The following is a 20,245-nucleotide window of genomic DNA, read 5'->3' on the forward strand; positions in this document are numbered from 1 at the left end:
CCTCGCCGAAAGGAACCCCAAGTCTCAGTGAGCGTGCTGGTTCTCCCCAGATGTTGCTTGTCCTGGTAAAGGTCAGCGTCTGTGGGAGTCAGAAGCTGCTGCCAAGTGATGGCACCCTGGAGTTGCGTTCCCATCCCGAGGGGCCAGCTTGCCAGGAACTTAGAAAAGACAACATCTTTTTTTTTCCTCCAGATGAAGTAATTCATCAGAATTCCCACACTAAGTGTGTGTGCATGTGCGCAGCCTCAGAACTGCCAAGATAGGTATTTATACGAGAGTTTCTGTGTTCCATTAGCACCTTTGAATACCAGCGTTTAAATAATATGATTTGTAGTTGGAATCCGCATTAGTCCTGTGAAATTATATTCATAGGTCCTGAAGGAAGGATTATGTCAAATACCTATAGAATGTGAATATTGGGGGAGGGAGCGGCCCTGAACAGACAGAACATTTTAATTACGTGTAACTTGGACTAATTCAATAAAGAATATAGACCCTTATAGGCAAAGGACTTTTTAACATTTGTAAATTATAAGTCTTTTAAATGAATGTAATTCAATCTACAAATATCTTTATTTGCAGTAATGATTTATTTTATAAATTATTTGTTGAATGCCTGTTTGCACAGTTCTCTATAACATTAGGGATGAAAATTCACATATCTCAGGAAGCCTGTCGTTGAGATCATGAGACAAGATGCACACACTGAGACGGTAACACACTGAAAAGTTTTAAACAGTGGTTCTGTTGACAGTAACAGAGAAGAAGCCTCTATCAGTGGAGGCTTGATCAGGATATCAGAACGACTGTGAGTGATGTAAGGGGTGTGTCACAGGGTTAGGCCTGATGCCATCCTGGGCCGGAGGCAGTCCCGGGCCCTTGGCCCCTTAACCTGGTCCTGGGTCTGAGGGAAGCAGAGGAGAGCAGGACTGGAACCAAACTGGACACATGCCTGCTTCCTGTCGCTTCCAAGCCCGTACCTGTGATGATGCCGGTGACCTGCAGTTGGCCGAGGAGCAGCACACGGGCTTGGCCCAAGATCACGAGACGGGGTCGGCTGGGGGTGGCTGCAGCCAAGGGGGTCCTGCAGGAGCCCGGGCAGCTGCAGGCCAGCCAGGTGAGCCGGCAGGTCCCAGCGGCCGTGCGTGAGCTGCCACAGTGCCTGCCTCGCGCCCGCCTTGCAGGTGTCAGCGGGACTGCCCTTCGTGCATCCATGGCTTCCCTGACCTGCAGCTGTGGGGAAGGGCCCCCGGCAGCCTCAGGCCCACTGAGCCCAGGTGACACCACCAGGGCGGTTGCCAGCCTGGCACCCGGACACACCCTTCTGTCATGCTTCCAGGTAGGGCCGTAGCCAAGTGGTGTTCATGGTAATTAGGCCTCGTGAAAAACAAGGCCAGCCCCAAAGAATGCGTGTTACTCGATTCTGTTTACATAAAACTGCAGCAAACGCAGTGCCCGCCTGAGGATGAGGTGTGGATGGTGGCGGGGGACCGGGATTCAGCAGGAGAGACCAAGGTCCGGGGGTGACCGATGTGTGCAGGGGGGCAGGGGGCTGCGCTCCTAGTGCTTAAACAGCAGAGTCGGTGCAGAGGGCTGGGCCCTGGCGCCCTGGGCAAGGCTGCTGGGCCCCAGGGTGGAGGGGGCTCTTGGTCCAGGCTCCTCGTCTCCCACCAGGGCCTTGCCCGTCAGCTTTGCCAAAACCGGCCTCTAAGCCGTGTCAGAGGGATCCATCCCCAACACGTCTCCTCCGCGGGGGTGTCAGCACCGCCTGGGCGCCCCGGCTCCCTCCAGGGCTTCCTCTCCAGCTGCCCAGTAGCGCCCAGAGCAGTGAAATGAGTCCCAAGTGCCCTTTGCCGCGCTGTGTGTCAGTATCTTATCCATCCTCCGTCAGCTTGCACGCTGCGTGTTCTTATTACACATATGGGACGGCTGGGCTCCCGGCCACAGGTAAGTGGTCAGTGCAGTGCAGCTGTGGTCTCTGAACTCGAAGCCTTGGCCTTAACCCCTGGCTGGGCCCGGCTCCTTCCAGCTACGAAGCACAGCCCGAGATCCCGCCTCCCAGGCCTCTTTCTTGATGCTTCCCTGCGTCCCGAATGCACCCCCCCAGCCCCAGTGCCCTCACATGCCTTGCTCCTGCTGCGCACAGTTGCCTGAACTGAACGAGAGGAGAAACGCACTCGTGTCCATTTAGAAGATAGCATTGTGTTCAGGGATGTTAAAACAGCATGTGTGTAAACAGCGCAAGACAGCCTTGTACCATCAGACAGGGGGAAGGGAAACGTATATTGGGGTTTTTTTTTATATTAAGGAAACATATCTTACCGGATGTCTGAACCTAAAGGGTACATTCTGAATTTCTCAAGTAGTTCAGGATAAAATTCTCTTTCATTTTGACAGTGACTTATCAGTAGGCAGTACTGGTGATTTTTTTACAGTACGATAAAAAAGAAGATGTTACTTGACTGATTTCTAGGCTCCATCTTTTTAGCACTAGTATTTCTTTTTTTCTCACATGTATGGGACACCTGCTGATTACAGCTCACCGTTCAGAGGGTTGTGGGTCGTACAGACTGGTTAGGAAATTATCCTTATCCCCGGGTATATGCAGGCCAGATAGCTCCAACACCTGTTGAATGTATTTTCCGTAAAAAACGTTGGCATGGTCAAGTAAGTTTGGGAAACACTGGCTAAGCAGTGTGTGTTAGGTTTCTCAGAGCCTTTGCTGGACTGCTGTGCTTTGACCTTGGGATGGGCCTTCTGAGAGCAACTCCCGAGACAGAGAAGAGAGTGAAGGGAGTTGGGGAAATACTGCCCTAGACCTTGCCCTGAGCTATTGCTTCATCTCCTGCTTTGCTCCACGTTCATTGAGTCAAGCACGGTCCCAAACAGTAACCTCATCAGCACATTTTTGGAGACTCTGCTGTACCGAAAAGGATGGCAAGAGATGCTGATCACAAATTTAAGAGCATATTGTGCAGTTTGTCAGGGCTTCAGAAAGCGAGTTAGGGGACCCTCTGGACCTTGTCCTTAGAAGATGAACAAGAAACAGTATTGCATTGTTAGGGTGACCAGACAACCTACTGTCCAAACTGGGAGCCAAAGGGGGTGTTGCTATTGATGATGCTGGGGCCACAGGTGTGAAGGGGAACTGTCCTGGGCAGAGGGGCTGGGGACTTAGTCTCAGCTGTGAAGGGGAGCTGTCCTGGGCAGAGAGGGGGGACCTAGTCTGTGTAAGCTCATCACTTGTGTACAGTTTCACCTGGCGTCTTACTTCCTTCAGACTCCGCCCATTTCCTGTGGCCACCTGAGTCTTGGTGATTCACAGGCATTGGGCTGTGTGAAAGGCTCTGGGGTGGTTTACAGCCCTGATGCTTTAAAGCTGAAACTGTGGCTTCAAGACTGCAGCTATGTATTTAACACATGGTTTTTGGAGCTGGAAAAAAAGTACCTGACAATTAACGAATATAATTTTTTAAATGTGTCTCTCCTGCGGAGTTTTCCTCTAAAGAACACCAACAGCATTCGTTTCTGCTGTCAAAATTAAAATGAAGTTTATTGTGTAATACAAATTGTAGACCCAAACAGAAGACTATATTATAAGACCCAAACTATTCCTGTTATAGTTAATGCTTTATCTTCTTTTCAATCTCTTTGCAGTTCTTTGAGGTTCCGTTTGATTCAAACATGAATAGGACAAAGAACAGACCTCTGGTTCGCGGACAGATCAGGTAAAACCGTGAGTGTCCGTCTTCTCCGTGTCATGTGCTCATTCCTTCTGCGTCGTCCCCCAGTGTTTGGCCTCGACCCGTGAAGTGAAAAGAGCCCCCCGTTTCCAGAGGAACACCCTGGGGAGGGTGTGCACTGCTTTCAGCTCCAAGCAGAATGCCCCCCACGGCACTCAGAGCGGATCTGAGATCGGAAGGTTCGTCGTGGGAGTAACTCGTGGCATAGGTTTCCGTATTCGATTCAGTTTTGAGACACAAACTTGTTTTGCTTATAGTGTCTGAAAACATTCCATTAACACAAGCGATTTCAGACAGTTCCATCCAGAGCCTCGGAGGAAAGAGCTAGGTCGAAGCCTGGTTTTCTCAGATGGTCAGCTGACAGCTATTTGGACGCCAAGGAAAGGCTGGCCCCGTTACACTGCTTCCCCCCAAATTCAATTAAGTAGAACTAAAAGGCATATAAATATTTTAATATCACTAATGGGGAATGATTAAACATTTTACTTCCTGCAGACCTCGAAACTGGCATTTCAAAAGATATTTTTTTAAATCCAGTAGATATCACAGCTGAGAAGAATAAAAAGAGCCTGTGGTTCATACCGATTCTGCTAAATCTTCCTCTTACCGTATGCCAAGCAGTGCTTCCTGGAGCTTAAAACGTATCAGGGTAACCCCCAGGCATCAGATAATCACACATCATAAGTTAAACCGTAAAGGAAACAAATTCAGATAAAGTCAGAGGTCTATGTGAAAATAATTTTTAATTGTGGCTACTTTTAGCCATTCGGTTCTTAAATGAATTTAAAATACCGTTATATTGAAACAGGTGGTAGAACAGGTGAAGATATGTAAGCACAGAAATCTCAGCCCTAACTGATATTGTAGTTCCTTTTTTGAAATATAACCTAGGAGCTCCCTTCACGACTCTGCAGTTAACGAACCTGACTAGGATCCTCGAGGATTCGGGTTCGATCCCTGACCTCGCTCAGTGGGTTAAGGATCCAGCATTGCCGGCAGTGAGCTGTGGTGTAGGTCACAGACATGGCTCAGATCTGGTGTTGCTATGACTGTGGTGTAGGCCGGAAGCTATAGCTCCATTTCGACCCCTAGCCTGGGAACCTCCATATGCCTTGGGTGTGGCCCTTAAAAAAAAGCAAAAAAAAAAAAAAAAGAAATATAATCCAGCTGTCTGTTGTGTTTATGTTAAGAAAGTGTCAGAAGCACTTTTATTTGAGTAAAGTTGTTTTCGAGGGGCACAATGCAAACTGTAACCCATCTCAAGAGCTAAAAGCTGCTTTTGCCACTGATCAGATCACAGGTGAGTTCTTACTTGTTTGGAATTTCTGTCCAGGCTTTTTTCCTCAGTGAATCTTATTCCTTTAAAACCAGGGAGGCATTCCCACTGTGGCTCAGAAGGTTAAGAATCCGACTAGAATCCATGAGGATGCGGGTTCGATCCCGGCCTCGCTCAGTGGGTTGAGGATCCCGTGTTGCTGTGGCTGTGATGTAGGCCAGCACCTGTAGCTCCGATTCACCCCCTAGCCTAGGAACCTCCACATGCCACAGGTGCAGCCCTAAAAAAAGAAAGAAAAAGAAACAGGGAAACATGGGGACAAGGCCAGGAAACAGCCAGTAGGCGTGCGATGGTCATCAGACGAAGGCCCGACCTCCTACTCGTAGCTCATCTTCCGTGGCCTGGTGTGGTCATTGCCCGCCCTCAGGACAGTGGGCTTGGTCCACCCAGGAGTGCGCAGCCCTGTGGCCCTGGGGGATGGAGTGGGCGGTGCCCTTCCCTTATAGCAGAGGTCGCAGGACAGTGATTCGTCTGATGGACCTGTGACTTAGTTTTTGTGTGCAGATGACCGAGGCAGAATCTTTTGTGATAATAAACCTTCATTGTCAGTGTAGAGGACAAATTATAGGCCTGAAAAAAATAGAGTCCGCCTTCCTTTTTATAGCGGGAGGTATTTTATCAGATAGGTTCAAGGGGCTGTTACCAGCTGGGGTGAAACCTTGCGTGGAGAGTCCCAGTCTTCCAGCTGAGGACTCGACGTCTTGCCATTTAGCATTTGTTACAATTCAGGAAATCAGTGTCGACGAACAGATTAGTGAGTGGCCAGGGGGATGTCGCAGAAAGCCTGGTAGACTGTTCCTGAACATTCATTTCTCAGCCTCGGTGGGTCTCCCACTTAGAACAGCTATGGACCTTTAAGTGCGAGGCGCAGCCAGTTTACGCCGCAGTCTCGTCTGGTCGTTACTGCTCCGTTTGACTTGGGCTGGTAGGCTTTGTTGAATCTGCACAGCTTCATAGGCTTGGTTTACGATGTTGGTCCTGGGAGGTGTGGCCCGTCCCTGTCCCAGCGGCTGGGCAGCAGTGACAGGAGTCAGGAAGAAATCCTTGCAAAGTCCTTTGTACGCAGCTTGGTGTTATCCGTTCTGAAGACACACGAGAGACGTTGCTTTTTGTTAATGGTGTCAAGTGACTGCAGGGGGAGTTCTGAAACTTTTTATTTGAGTGAAATAAATTCTATTCCAAGGACTTAAAGCAGTAGAGCGATACTCGAGGAGAGAAGCGTGCGCCCGGACGAGGTGCTCTGTGCGTTCAGGACCCGAGGAGCTTCCCTCAAGGAGCCCTGTGCTGGGGTGGACCTGACGGTGCGGTTTGCGCGTGCCTGGTGGCATTCTCTGTGCCCTCAGACCTCCCTTCCAGACAAACATGACCGGAAGGTTGGGCAGGGCCGCTTACAGAGCTGGCGGGGAAGGCAGTGCTTTTTCGGGCATTGATTGTTTGTTCCAGGGAGGAGTAGAGGGCTCATGGGACCCTTGGTAAACGGAGCAGTGTGCGAGCAACATCAGGGTTACGAAACCAGCCCGGGATGAGACTCCAGGAAAAGCTCCTCCTCGTCGCACAGTGACCGTGTGGCGTGTAGAACGGATTTCCCTCGGCAGTGCCCCCGAAGCCAGCCCCGCAGCCAGTCAGCTCTGCTCCAATTCAACTTTTTTCAAAGCGTCGCATACCTGATGAGGTGGGCCAGTCCATTTCATCCCCCGTTTCCTGGTGAGATCGCACTTAGAGCAGAAGGCCGAGCTCTCTGTTCATCACTGGTAGGTAATTCTCACTGCAGCCCCGTGAGGGAGATGCTGTTAAACCCCCCCGCCTCCCCCAGGACTTGTGGGAAAACTGGGAACGACGAGCAGACGTGTCCTAGTCCGTCTGACTCTGCACCCCGACTTTCTAACGACTGGGCACAACTGTCTCTCAAAGTCTCTTTGTCTTTAAGGAGAAGGCTCCACTCTCGGGAGACCAGAATTCTGCGTCTTAGTTCTTAACAGTAAGACAGGGTGATGATATTAGAAGAACGTTCTTGGGAACTTGTGTCAAGGATGCAGGTCATGGATTTCACGGTGTCCCTCGGTGCAGATGGGAGACCAGCTGCCATTGGGAACCTCGGAGGGCATGACCTTGGCACCCGTGGGCGACATGTGGTCCTCTGAGCCTGACCCAGGGATTAACTGACAGGGAGAAGACAGGAGAGAAGCCTCCACGGTGACTCTGTCACAGGCATGGCCGCAGGGGGTCAGGGAGGTGCCGCAGGGACAGTGCCCTCCTACGAGGGCGACCACCAGCTGGGCTGCAGGTCGAGTGGCCGGTCCTCCCAGCGTGCCCAGCACTGACCTGGGTCACCCCGTGGTCCCAGCAGGACTGCCGATGGTGCCCCCCGCCCTTCCCTGTGGCTAGTTTGGGTGGTAACTCTGTGCTGCCCTCTGTGGAGGTGGTGCCAGTTGTGTGTTCACAGAACGTCCTCATTTTAAGGCTGTTTCGTACAGATTCCCGTGGTTTATTTTGCCTGTAGGAGAAGAAAGCGCATACATGGAGCAGATGATGTGTCTGAATCCGTGGCGGGTGGGCCTTGTCACACTGATCCCTTTAAACAGCTCTTTAAAAATGACTCTCAGCATCTTTCGGCTTCTTGTAAATTGGAAAAGATAAAGAAGGTCAGCTGACTCGTGCGGACCTTCCCGGAGCAAGTGTCGTGGCTCTGAGCGACCGCGGTGCCCAGGAGCTGGGTTTAGACCTCTCTTCCACTCTCTGCGAAGTCACCTGCCGCACAGCAGGACTCAGCTCATTGGGAACCCACTTGGGAGGTGGGTTCTGCAGACCCAGAGTCAGGGGCGAAGCCAGCGGGGTTGACTTTCATGTTAACAAAGTCATATGATCCCCTGAGATCCGCAAGGAGACGACACGATGAGCTTACGGAATCGGAGATGCCTCCAGGGGCTTTTCCCCAAAAGAGATTTTCCAGGGGCATTACTGACTGGCTCGGAGCAGTGTGGGCTCGGGAGCAGCGTGGGCCGGAGGCGGCGTATCTGGCAGGAGGAAGTGAGACAGTGTGATTGCTGACATGGAAACCTCCACAGAGTTGACAAAAAAAGCTGCTACAACCAAGAAGTGAGTTTAGCAGGTGCATGCGATGCAAGGCCAATGTACAAAACCAGCTCTAGGACTTGCCTTCTGGTGGCGCAGCCGCATCCCCCGCCAGGACAGGCCAGGCCGGGACATCTGAGCTAGTGACACCTCTGCCTGAGATGTGACCCGTCTGCCCCACGTCTCGTGGTTCTCAGATTCATTACAAGGCACAGAAGCAAAGCCGACGGTCTCTTCTAGACTTCAGACCTCACGACAGTTGCAGGAGGTTCAGAACAGCATCCTCTGTGGCTTTTTACCAAATGCCAGTCCTGGGGAAGCATTTGACCCCATGGCTCTCTGCTTTTTGCTCCAGCTCTGGGGCCTTTATGGTGGAATTATTTATCAGAGTCTGTAATGGCTCGGGGCCACTTGATGACTTGAGTACATTGTCCCTTAGCTCACTTAGGGAGCGTCCCCAATGCCCGCGACTGGACCCGGAGCCCCGGTGCATTTAGCTAAAGAGCTTGAGCATCTGGGAGCGTCAGGAAAGAGGGCCTCCGGGGCCGGACGGCGCTGGCCTGCCTCCCGTGTCGGCTCCTTGCTGCAGAATTTGCCTCTGCCAGTTTGCAGCCGCACCACCGCCTCCGTTCCCCGGAGGCCAGGTCAGTGGGCAGGACCTGCCCCCCCGACCCCTGCAAAATCAGAAAGTGGTCGGATCCCTCTGAGACCCCTTGTTTTTCTGCTGTTTGTATCCTCTCAAGGACTTCCCCTCCCCCAGCTCCCCCGTCACACAGGTGGCCAGTGTCCTCGAGTGCCTTCCAAGTTCAAAGCTCTGTATTAACTTGCAGCTTTGGTCCTCATTTGCGGGTGGCCGAGGAGGGTAAAGGGGACCATCCGCAGTAGTTCTTCCTAAGACACCCTCACTTCTTCCCAGGAGGGGGACGTCAAGCGTTTTTCCACGGAAGATTTGGCTGCAGAATCTACCACCTGAGTTTGGAAGGTGGGGCCTCCAGGCCCCTTGGGACCCGTTTCTGTCTCTGGTCCTGGACAAGCTCTAAGGCCTAGAGAGCCACTGGCAGAGCGGGTGCTTGGCTCAGAATCCCCCTGGAGCCCCTCGGCCCCTCTCCCAGCCCACTGCCCCATCGCGTGCTTGTCGTCCGACTTCGTATTTGGACAAGAGGCCTTTCTTGTGTCCTAGAGGGGTCTGTTGAATCGGCTGCTCCGTCTGGCTTTTCCTCTCGTCCGCTCTTTTTACAGCCAGGCTTCTGGAAAGACGGGCCCTCAGCCCTCCACAGTGAGTCCCCTCCTGCCCTGTGCTCGGGCCGCTTTGCTCTGGTTCCTGTCACCTCTCTACGTGCTGGGCCCTCAGCTTCCCTTAAGTCCACTCATCACCCAAATGGAAGCCTCGGCCTTGGCCCCAGGGTCTCCCCTGGAGTCCCCGGCCCAGTTCTAGGGCCTTGTGGAGGATTTGATCGCCGGAGCTCTGGACCAGTGCCCCGGGCCGAGGGGAGGGGACAGTTAGGCCTGGAGGGATAGGAAGAAGCACCTCAGGCCACTCCGGCAGCCTGAGCGCACTGCCCCAGGCAGAACCATCCAACTAGGGTCCTTCCTCCCCACCTCCCCCTCCCCAGCACCCACTTCAGGGTCCTCAGGGGGCTTGGAGTCAGAGCCTCGGGAGAGATGCGGCGGGTCGGGGCGTGGAGAGAGGTGTCCTCTGGCCGTTCTTCCGCCGGGTGTGCCCGGGCTCTGTCAGGCTGGAGTTGGCTGTTTTCTGTTCATTCTGCTCCTTGTTTTCCGAAAGGCTGGAGGAATCCATCTTTCTCCAACCTGATGTCCTTCAGACTTCAGTTTCTAATAAATCTTTTTTTTTTTTCTAAGTAACAACCTTTTCTCCTGGGCTGTCCTAATTAAAATTAATCTTTCTTAAGAATGTCAAGGCCAAACGTTTCTCCTATATATTTTCGAATTAAACAATTCCCTTGTTTAATTCAATTCATTCAGAATTTATTGATTACCTATAATGGAACCAGCACTGTCAGGTTTATTTTTATAATGCTCAAAAGGCCTATAATCTGGGTGGAAAAATTAGCCAAACGCATCAAATGCTTAAGCAGACAAGACAGGGCAGGCCATAAACATGCACCGAGTGACATGAGTGAATTGGTACACGGGGCGGGGTGGTCTCTGGAAGGTCAGAAAACAAAGATAACAGCAGATAAGGACCCACTGTGTGGTGAAGGCACCTGCAGCAGGCAGGCCGGGCTGGGCCTTCATCGTGATTCTGAAGCACACCTGTGTTTGGCTTCCTTTGAATGATGCATTTTCCAGCTTGGTAATGTTGAGAGACCTAGACAGGCCAGCCCAGGTTTCATCCAGAGCTTGGGAGTGCTCCCTGCGGCCGTGAGCCGCACGGGAAGCGATGAGAGCAGAGTGGGAGGTTGTTGGGGGCGGAGACCTTCAAACCCTCGGAGTCGGAGTCGGGGCGGGGCGGCCCAGGCCTGGTTTGTAAATGAATGATGGAGCCTGAGTTTTCGAGATGAAATGAATGGATTGTTTAGTTGGCATCATTAACGTAAAGCTCGGGTTTAGCTTAAGTATTACCGGGATTTACAGGAGCCATTTTTCACGTTTACTGAAGGTCTCACCAGGGAGCACTTACGCAAATGTAAACGGTTGCAGGCTGCAGGGGGGCTGTGGGTGCCGTTCGTCCCCCGTCACACGGGGCTGGTACCCGGTGAAGCTCTGCAGAGCTTCTGGGGGGGAGGATTAGTCTCGGTGTGTATATACCGCAGATGGAATAAGAGCGTAAACCTTTCCTAAGTGTGGAAATTTCTGAGTGTCAGCCAGGCATTTGAAGTGGCAGGAGGAACAGATTTGGTCTCAGTAATCGCAGTGCTCATATTCGGAACTTGGTCCTTAAAATACAGTCATTCAGTGTCACGCGGTGTGAGACAAAGAGCCAGCTAAAGGGCTGTGCCATCGATGGGCTGAGTCAGGACAGTGGATCGGGGGAGGAACTTGGGCGTTTTCTCAGACCCATTGTCAGCAGAGGGAAGAAAGCATATCTGATTTTTTTTTTTTTTTTTTTTTTTGCTATTTCTTGGGCCGCTCCCACGGCATATGGAGATTCCCAGGCTAGGGGTTGAATCGGAGCTGTAGCCACCGGCCTACGCCAGAGCCACAGCAACGCGGGATCCGAGCCGCATCTGCAACCTACACCACAGCTCACGGCAACGCCGGATCGTTAACCCACTGAGCAAGGGCAGGGATCGAACCCGCAACCTCATGGTTCCTAGTCGGATTCGTTAACCGCTGCGCCACCACGGGAACTCCCATATTTGATTTTTTTGAAGCATCGTGAGTCATGAGCATTGATGGACGCAGTCCTGGGGATGGTGGGGGGGTCCCCTGGGCGTCCGCCCCCCCCGCCCTGTGCCCCTGTTTATAACCAGAAAATCCTGTTACTCTGAAGCATATCCGTATTTTGATTCCATCTCCTTGGAATGATCCATTTTCCAGCTCGGCAGTGTTGACAGGGAAATAATACATGTCAGCTTGAGTTTTCCCACCTTAATGGGAAAATTAATTCCAGTAATTATGAATATAGAGAATTAAGTGTCATGCCATGGTAACCAGGTTAGTCACTTGCAGGCACGTGAGAAGCGAGTCATAGGCGAGTACGCCTTTCACTAGTCGTCAGGAGTCATTTGCGCTCATGGCCTGTTTCTTTTCATCTCCTTTCAAACAAGAGGACACGGAAAGATCTGACGCCATCAGATGCTGCTCCCCCTGACTGGTGTTACAGGAGCAGTGGCCTTAGGACAATCTTCCCTCTCCTGCCTGGTTTGTCGAATTTAGTTTCAGTCAACATTTTGGGCCCCAGCCTTAGGTATAGGGCATATCACATTGACTAGTGCAGGCGACACTCAGAAAGCGTGTGGTGAGGTCGCAGAGCGGGTCGGCGTGATGGCAGTGATGGTGCAGAGGGCACCTGGGCCACTCCTGGGGAGTGGGCAGGAGGAGGTGGGGAGGTGTTCTTGGAGGATGGCAGTGACGGGCGCAGAGGGCACCTGGGCCACCTGTCGGGAGTGGGGGCGGCGGGGGGAGGTGTTCTTGGAGGACGTGTTTTGATGTCTAGGCGGAATCTTAGAGGATGAGTAAGGAAAGGCCACACTGAAGATGAAAGGAGTGTGGGGGGGGGGTGTCAGTCCTGGGGCGGAGGAGCTGCAGGCGCTTCACAGCGGAGGTCTTCCACCCAGACGGCAGAACCACCGGACCAGACCCCGAAGAGGCATTTTCCTTCGGAATGCTGTGCTTTTCCACAGTGGCCAGCATTTAAAAATAGAAGACTTGTGCATAAAAGCCCAGATTTCTGGGCTTCGTGGGCTCCCTCCCACGTGGAAGCTGCCAGCCATACCTGCCTGGCAGTTCCCACCGTCCTTACCCCTCCTGTTTTTGCCTCGGGCAGCCCCTTTCCTCCTTATATGGGGAGCCTGGTCCCCCTGGCTGCTGTGGGTGCAGGCGCTGTCCGGGAGCAGAGGCTCAAAGGCTCGTCCCAGGCGGGCGGCACACCACCTGCTCACCTGCATCTGCACCTCTCTCTCCCCAGGGCTGCGTGCTCGCAGCTCCCAGGTGGTCTCCGAAGCAGCAGAGATGGAGGGTTTGATGTCCCAGCTTGATTTTTTAAAAAATAACTTGTGTTTTATTAAAGCTTTTCAGAGACCCCTTACCATTCATTGACCCTAATTTCATGTAGGTGGACAGAGCTGCTTGTTTTTATTAGTGTCCCGTATATTAAAGGGGGAGGGTCAGAGCAGGACACCATCTGGCTCCACCAGGTACCCGCCATCCCTCTGGGAACCTGGCGGCGATGCAGGGGTTCCGTAGGTGCTCCCGCCCTCAAGGATGTGAGAAAACAGATGGGACCTCTATCCCATACCCGAGGTGGTGTTTGGCTTTGTTTGTTTTGTTTTTTAAGGCCGTACCGGCGGCATATAGAAGTTCCCAGGCTAAGGGTCCCATCGGAGCTGCAGCCACCGGCCTCCAGCACAGCCACAGCCACAGCCACACCAGATCCGAGCCGTGTCTGCGACATACACCACAGCTCACAGCCACGCTGGATCCTTCACCCACTGAGCTGAGCGAGGCCAAGGATCGAACCCGCGTCCTCATGGGAACTCCCCGGAATTCTTGAGTTTGCCTTTTGCCTCCTCCCTGAGTTAGAAGGCCGCATCTGATGGGTCAACAGTGGGCTAAGGCTCCTTGAGCTTTTCCTCCCCCGAATCTATCCGTCTTATCTTCCCCCTGGATGAATAAGTCTTCCATCAGTTTTCAAAAACTCCTTCAGCTCAGACCAGCTTTGATTTCTTCCCCAAGGTTTCACCTGACGTGGTACCGCAGCCCCCGTGTTTCGGAGATAATCAAGCCAAGTATACATACTTGTTCTTGCTTTTCTCTTAAACATGTTTTAACATTCAATTTCCTTTTTTTTTTGGTTTTTTTGAAGCAGGTTACCATCATTTGACATAAACTGAAGGTTTTTCAAAAATTACTGTAACTAATTTTCTTTTAAAATATGCTTCGTGCCCTCGTTTCCTTCACCTACTCCTGACATTCTGAACTTACATCAGTCCCCAGCTCTTTTCCAGCATCTATCACTTGAGACTGGTTCAGAAATAGAAAATTCCTGAATGAAATTCTGGGGAGACATGAGCGAATCAGTTCTTTGTGGAGATTCTCCCCACAAACTCGGGTCAAAGCTCAAATGTGAGGTTTATGCAGGAAATTAAAGTTAAATTGGCTGCATTTGATTAAGGTCTTGAGTTATCTTCTGTTTTTAAAGAAAGGAATTTTTTTTTTTTTTTTTGTCTTTTTTTTTTTGCCGTTTCTTGGGCCGCTCCCGCGGCATATGGAGATTCCCAGGCTGGGGTCGAATCGGAGCTATAGCCACCGGCCTACGCCAGAGCCACAGCAACGCGGGATCCGAGCCGCATCTGCAACCTACACCACAGCTCATGGCAACACCGGATCCTTGACCCACTGAGCAAGGGCAGGGATCGAACCCGCACCCTCATGGTTCGTAGTCGGATTCGTTAACCACTGCGCCACGACAGGGACTCCGAAATTTTTTTTTTATATAATTTGAAAATCGTTTCTTCTGGAAAAAGGACCAAGAAATATGAGATTAATTTGGGGGGAAACCCAGTTACCTGCAGAGCTGCTTAAAATAGAAGACTTTCCGCATTTAACAGAACATTTGCTGGGCCTCTCTGACATATTACTCAAACAGAAGGCCACCTTTCGCCAGTAAATTATTTAAAAGCCAGGTAATTTAAATTACATTAAAGTATAATACGTAGGTATCAAATGAAAGCTTGTATACGCTCCTTTGTTTCTCATTTCTATAGAAAATTGCACCTTGATAGAGCTACTAAGGACCGGTGTTTAGTAAACAAAGAAATGCAGTAATTTAAAGGAGGAATAAATAATTCATAGAAATGTGTCGACAAGTGTCCGTTGTTGTCTTCCCTGTTCTGCCCCCGCCCCCATCGCTATTAGTTTCTTGGGCAGGAACGTAGCCTTGGGCAGGAAAGGACGAGATAGAAAGGCCTTGTGCGCGGATGCTCGATGGAGAGAGACCTCAATTTAAAATGTAATTCAGTTTGGGCTGTGAGCTTGGAAATGCATCATCTTTCCTCCCTCCGTGTGAGCCAGGAACCTATTTACAGGAGGGAGTGAATGGATATCAAAGAATTTTTTTTCTTTCAAGAAAACTGCTAGCGCGTTTTCTGCCACCATCCTCCCCCAGCAGAGGAGTGGCGCGAAAGCCCCACCTTCCCCGGGGCGGCTGTCACAGGGCCTTTTGTGTGTGCTGCTTTGACTTGGCTTGCAGTCTTGCCATCCGAAAAGCCCTAACACAACCCTGACTTGACAGACGAGGGAACCGACCACAGACCAGAGCAGTTAAATAATCTGCCCGTTTTTATACAGATAACCTCGGAGTTCCCAGCAGAGAACTCAGACCACCTGGTTCCCGAACAACCCGCTTTAGGCTATTTACAGACACCAGAATATCGTGACAACAACACAAGGAACATCAAAGCATCCCCCAAACATCTTTGCGGTGAACATGTTCCATGGGCACAGGGGCAGAGATGGCACAGTGAACCCTGGCACACGCATCACGCAGACTCGACAGTCGGCAAGGCTCTGCCACACTGGCTTCATCCTGCCCTTGGCATGGCCAGAACACATGGAGCTGTGTGACTAGATGACAAGGGAGGTGGAACAGAGAGGTCGAGGGTACACCTGCGGTTCCCCCGTCCGTTGCTTACAGAGCTAATTCACAGCCCCGTGTTCTTTCCACTGCAGTCACATTTATCTAAAGACAACTGAAAGTAGGCAACTTACCAGGCCAACATGGTCAGCGCTGGAGGAGGGATGGAGGTGCAGGACTGTAGGCCCAGCCTGTGCATTTGGCAGGTGCAGACCAGGTAGGACCAGCATCACGTTGGTGACAGTGTAGCGCTGGATCCCAGCCATCAGGAAGCCTCCAGATCTCCTGGATTCCTAACAAGTTCCCAGGTGATGCCACAGCCGCTGGTCCGGAGACTGTGCTGAAGGCAGAACTGCTGGCGAAGGCTTCTGCCAGGAAGATGCGAGGCCCGCTTCCTGGGGTCATCCCAGCCCAGGGAGACCCAGGGAAGCCAGTTCGACTAGCCCTCCTTCTGGGCCGACCTCGAGAAATCAGGCCAGCTGCCATGGGATTTAAACGCTGGAAGGAGCAAAAGGAGTGATGAAAAAAATTTTAAATAAAGAACAAATGATAGGAGTTCCCACCATGGCACACACCATGGCGCAGCGGATTAAGAATCTGACTTCAGAGCCCCTCAAAATGCACCTGTCCTCCGGCCCAGTGACTGGGAACTTACCCTCAGAATTTATCCTGCTCAGAGCTGTGCACAGTGGCTTCTCTGTACGATGTTCATCCCAGTGTACTTTCTAATTAAAAAGATGGGAAGAGTTCCCGTTGTGGCTCAGCAGGTTAAGAACCACACTGGTACCCATGAGGACACAGGTTCCATCCCTGGCCTCGCTCAGTGGGTTAAGGATGTGGCATTGCTGCAAGCTGTGGTATAGGTCAAGGATGCGGCTCGGATCCGGTGTGGCTGTGGCTGTGGCGCAGGCCAGTGGCTACATCTCCGATTCCACCCCAGCCCGAGAACTTCTATGTGTAGCAAATGCAGCCCGGAAAAAGAAAAAGAAAAAAAAAGATGGGAAAATACTAAATGTCCAAAAATGACGTATGGATTGAATTAATTGTGGTAGATCCATGAAATAGGCTGCAGTGTAGCTATTAATGATAATGGTATAAGGTAATTCTTAGGGCCTAGGGAAATCATTAAGATATATTAAAAATAGAGTAACAAAACTGCGACAGATTATGTATTACATTCTCAGTGGTGTTTGGGGGGGGGGGTTGTTTGTTTTTGCTTTTTAGGGCCACCCCTGGGCATATGGAAGTTCCTAGGCTAAGGGTCAGATTGGAGCTACAGCTGCCAGCCTGTGCCATTTTAAAGGAGATGTATCTTTGGGAAAAGGCTAGAAAGATTCAATAATTTATAATCTTTTCTGTGATTTTCTGTGGTTCCAATTTTTCTGAAATGAACGTGTGTTGCCTTCATAAATATTTAAGAAAATTAAAGCATCCCAGTAAAATAAACCTCCCAGAGATACAGCTGGAGCACCTTTGCCCACACCGTGCGCCAACCCCGGCTCCCTGTGCCCGGAAGGAAACGGGTTCCCTGAGCATCTGGGTGCTGAGAACGATCGGGGCAACCTGAGCCAAGAGCCTTGTCTTTGTTCATGGGGCCTGTCAACCCGTTTGCATTCATGCCCTGTGTCTGATTCAGATGCAAAATCAAGCCTCATGATTTGTGAGCTGACAAGGGTCAGAAACTAAACTTGCTCATGAAATTGCTTATCTCAATAAATTAAATTCATGTGTGCTTTTCTAAAAGGGCTTTTCCTAACACTAATATCTTTGAACCCAACTGGCTTCCACAGACCTTGCAGAAGGAGTAAACGGCCTTTTTTTTTTTTTTTTTTTTTTTTTTTTTTAATGCAAGGTCCAATTCAGGAAAAATAAAAATGTTTATGAGCCACATTTTTTTCTCCCACCCTAAACAGAATTAGCTTTTTAGAGTCCCAGAGGGGAAAACCTGTTCTTATAAGCTAACAGCTAGGGACAGCAGTTAGAATTGTTGCACTGCTTTTCAGTTCTTTCCGGACACATGTGAACACCGAGCCCACAGGCGTCTCCCTCCCCTGTGCCCCTGGAAGGCTGTGTTGTCTGCTGCAAGGGAAGCTAGGTGCCGTCAGGTCCCAGGATGTGTCGCAGGACCGCAGAGAACGCTGCTTGAGAGCCAGCCGGCGAGGCAGAGGTGGAGGAGCAGAGGTGCGAGGGTGGCCTTGTCCAAGCGCAAGCTCGGGTTTGGAGAGCAGGTGCTTGGAGCCCTGAGGGAACGGGAGCCAGGCCGTTGGCTGAGGATGCAGGAGCTCAGCAGCCAGTGGAGGGAGAAGAGGAAAGACAGACGAGGGGAGGCGTTAAATAAGAGCCAAACTGGAGAGTTTACCTTTAAAATGAGGGAAAAGGAGTCCCCCGATGGCACCGCAGGTTAAGGATCCGGCATCGTCATTGCTGTGGCTCGGGTTCCATCCCTGGCCCCAGAACTTCCCTGTGCCACAGGCGCAGCCAAATAAATAAAGAAAATGAGAGAGCAAATGGGAGAAGGATGCCAGGATGAGGGCGTGCGTCCCTCTTGTGTAGGGACGGCTGTTGGGAGGAGACGGAGGAGATCTGGGTCCTGGGAAGGCGAGGCCTTGCCTCCGTCACTCTGAGAAGCAGGGAGGTCAGCCCAGCCGAGCGTCCTCCCTCCACGCCCGTGAGTGGCCAGCAGCCTCCTCCAGCAGGTCCTCCATGCGGGAATGGGAGCCAAGGGTGGGCATGATGCCGGGGACGGGGCGGCCGAGGGGGCCTGTGGGGACCTCCTAGACACGACGTACAGAAGAGGCGTCAGGAACTGGATGGAGTGTCACCCTTGGGGTTGGACACGTGCTGGTCTCCGGCGTGGTTCCTGGCTCCTCCATCACCGTCACCTTGACAGCAGCACACCCCTGTCTGTCCTCTTTCCATCAAAGCTCCCGTTCCGCTGGGCTCCATCTGGGTGGTCAGACAGTCCCAGCCGGGGAGGAAAAGATCAGTGCTGGTCCCCATATCAGCGTGGGAGCCAGGATGCTCCCTTCCTTGTGCCAGCGCCCCAGTGTGCCCTGGTCTCCAGCTGGTGGGCATTCTGCTCCCGGCCCCTCTCCCCTGAGCTCGTCTTTTCCCTGGAGGGGCAGCCAGGCTGTGTGACAGGCACAGGGCCACAGACTGTCCCCACCTGGGTGCAGAGGACAGATGGCCCCCCTCAAGGAGCTGGCCCTCCGAAGCCAGACCCCTGGACCGCACCAGGGACTCCTGCGTCCCAGTGGGCACTGGGGAGGGGTCTGGGAGTGACCCGTGGCTTCTCTAAGGACAAGGCAGGCTTGTGTCCCTCGTTTGATTTCTTCAGGAAGAGTCCACAGACATGCAGATGAGCTGCCACCAGTAGATCCAGCTTACCCACACTTTCCAAAAGCATCTCTCGGGATTCCACACAAAGGCTGTCACAGGACTCGGGCTCCGCTGAGAGCCAGGCTCGCGATCACCCTCGGCACCAGGGTTTTAATTGACGACTTACACACGTCGTCTTGTGCCGCCTCCTCCTGACAGTCCCGCGTCTATAAACACACGCTGGCCCAGGGTGCTGTCACCACAGCAGCGCCCGGTGTCGCATAGCTGGCTGGAGCTGGTGCCTGTCGTTTATTACGCGTCCAGGTACTCAGACACACTGGTCTCACCCCTTGTTGCTCGTGGGGTGTTGTTTGTAAATAAAGGATAAATATTGGTAGAATTGCTCTCAGAAGCAAGATGCTGGGTTTTGCCCACATCGTAAATCCTGGGTTCCGGGTGGTTCTTCCGTCACCGCCAGCTGTACAGCAGAACCCTGTGCACGCCGAGGTCTGTGCAGTGACTGGTCAACAGGGACCCGCTCACAGCACGCGGAGTGCTACCCAGGAGTCTGTGAAAATCTGCATGGGAAAGGAATCTGAAGAAGAATGGACGCGTACATGTCTCGCCGAATCATTCTGCTACACAGCAGAAACGATCGCAACCTCGTAAACCCACTGTGCTTCAGTGACACTTTCAAAAATGAAGACAATAAAACAGCTGAAGCCGGAAAAAGAGGGAAGACCCGTGTGCAAAGCGGGCGCCGTGTGGGGCAGTCCTCGGGTCAGCCCTGTGAGGAGGGGCGGTCGCCACCCTGCCCGGATGCGGATGGGGTGGCTTGGACAGCTCCAGGCTGGGGAGGGACAGGCAGAGCCTCTAGTGGATCTGGGGTGCAGTGGCCCCCACTCTCTTGACTGCGTGAGTCCCCACTGGCAAGGCCAAGGGAGCAGCCCCGGCTCTTGCAAGCACATCCCCCCTGCCCCATCATGACTGGCATCAAGAGGGTGTCCGGGGCCAGGGGGACGCCAAGCCCGCCTCCCCGCGCCCCCGCCCCATCGCTCAGCCAGGACGTGCAGCCTGACGAACGGGAGCGGAAAGTGAGGGCCCTGTTCTTTCTCTTGCAGCCCGCTGCTGGCCGTGTCCTTCGCCACCTGCTGCGCTGTTCCGGGGGTCGCCCTGCTGACCTGGGGGGTGAATCCGCTCACGGGAGCCCTGGGCGTCTTCAACATTTTCCTGTACACCTGCTGCTACACGCCGCTCAAGAGGGTCAGCATCGCCAACACGTGGGTCGGGGCCGTGGTGGGCGCCATCCCTCCGGTCATGGGCTGGACAGCAGCCACGGGCAGCCTGGACGCTGGTGAGTGTCGCCGCCTCTCCCCAGCCGGGGGCCTGGATGCCAGAGCTCGGAGCCCGGGGCCCCTTCCCGCGCTGTCCCCGCTGTCAGAAGCCCTTCCTCCCCGGGCTGGTCCCCCGGGGCGGGACTGGGATCCCGCTGTGTTCCCCGCTAACCCTTGGGCCAGT

General features: G+C 52.5%; 1 protein-coding gene across 1 annotated transcript in view; it reads left to right on the forward strand.

Moving 5' to 3' along the window:
- COX10 (COX10 homolog, cytochrome c oxidase assembly protein, heme A: farnesyltransferase (yeast)) overlaps positions 1-20,245 on the forward strand; it is a 98,745-nt gene that overhangs the window by 67,142 nt on the left and 11,358 nt on the right. The window contains 2 exon segments of the mRNA NM_001244626.1: positions 3,658-3,728; positions 19,849-20,081. Coding sequence (NP_001231555.1) covers positions 3,658-3,728; positions 19,849-20,081 — 304 coding nt within the window.

This window comes from Sus scrofa, chromosome 12, assembly GCF_000003025.6.
Source record: "Sus scrofa isolate TJ Tabasco breed Duroc chromosome 12, Sscrofa11.1, whole genome shotgun sequence".
Classification (NCBI taxonomy): domain Eukaryota; kingdom Metazoa; phylum Chordata; class Mammalia; order Artiodactyla; family Suidae; genus Sus; species Sus scrofa.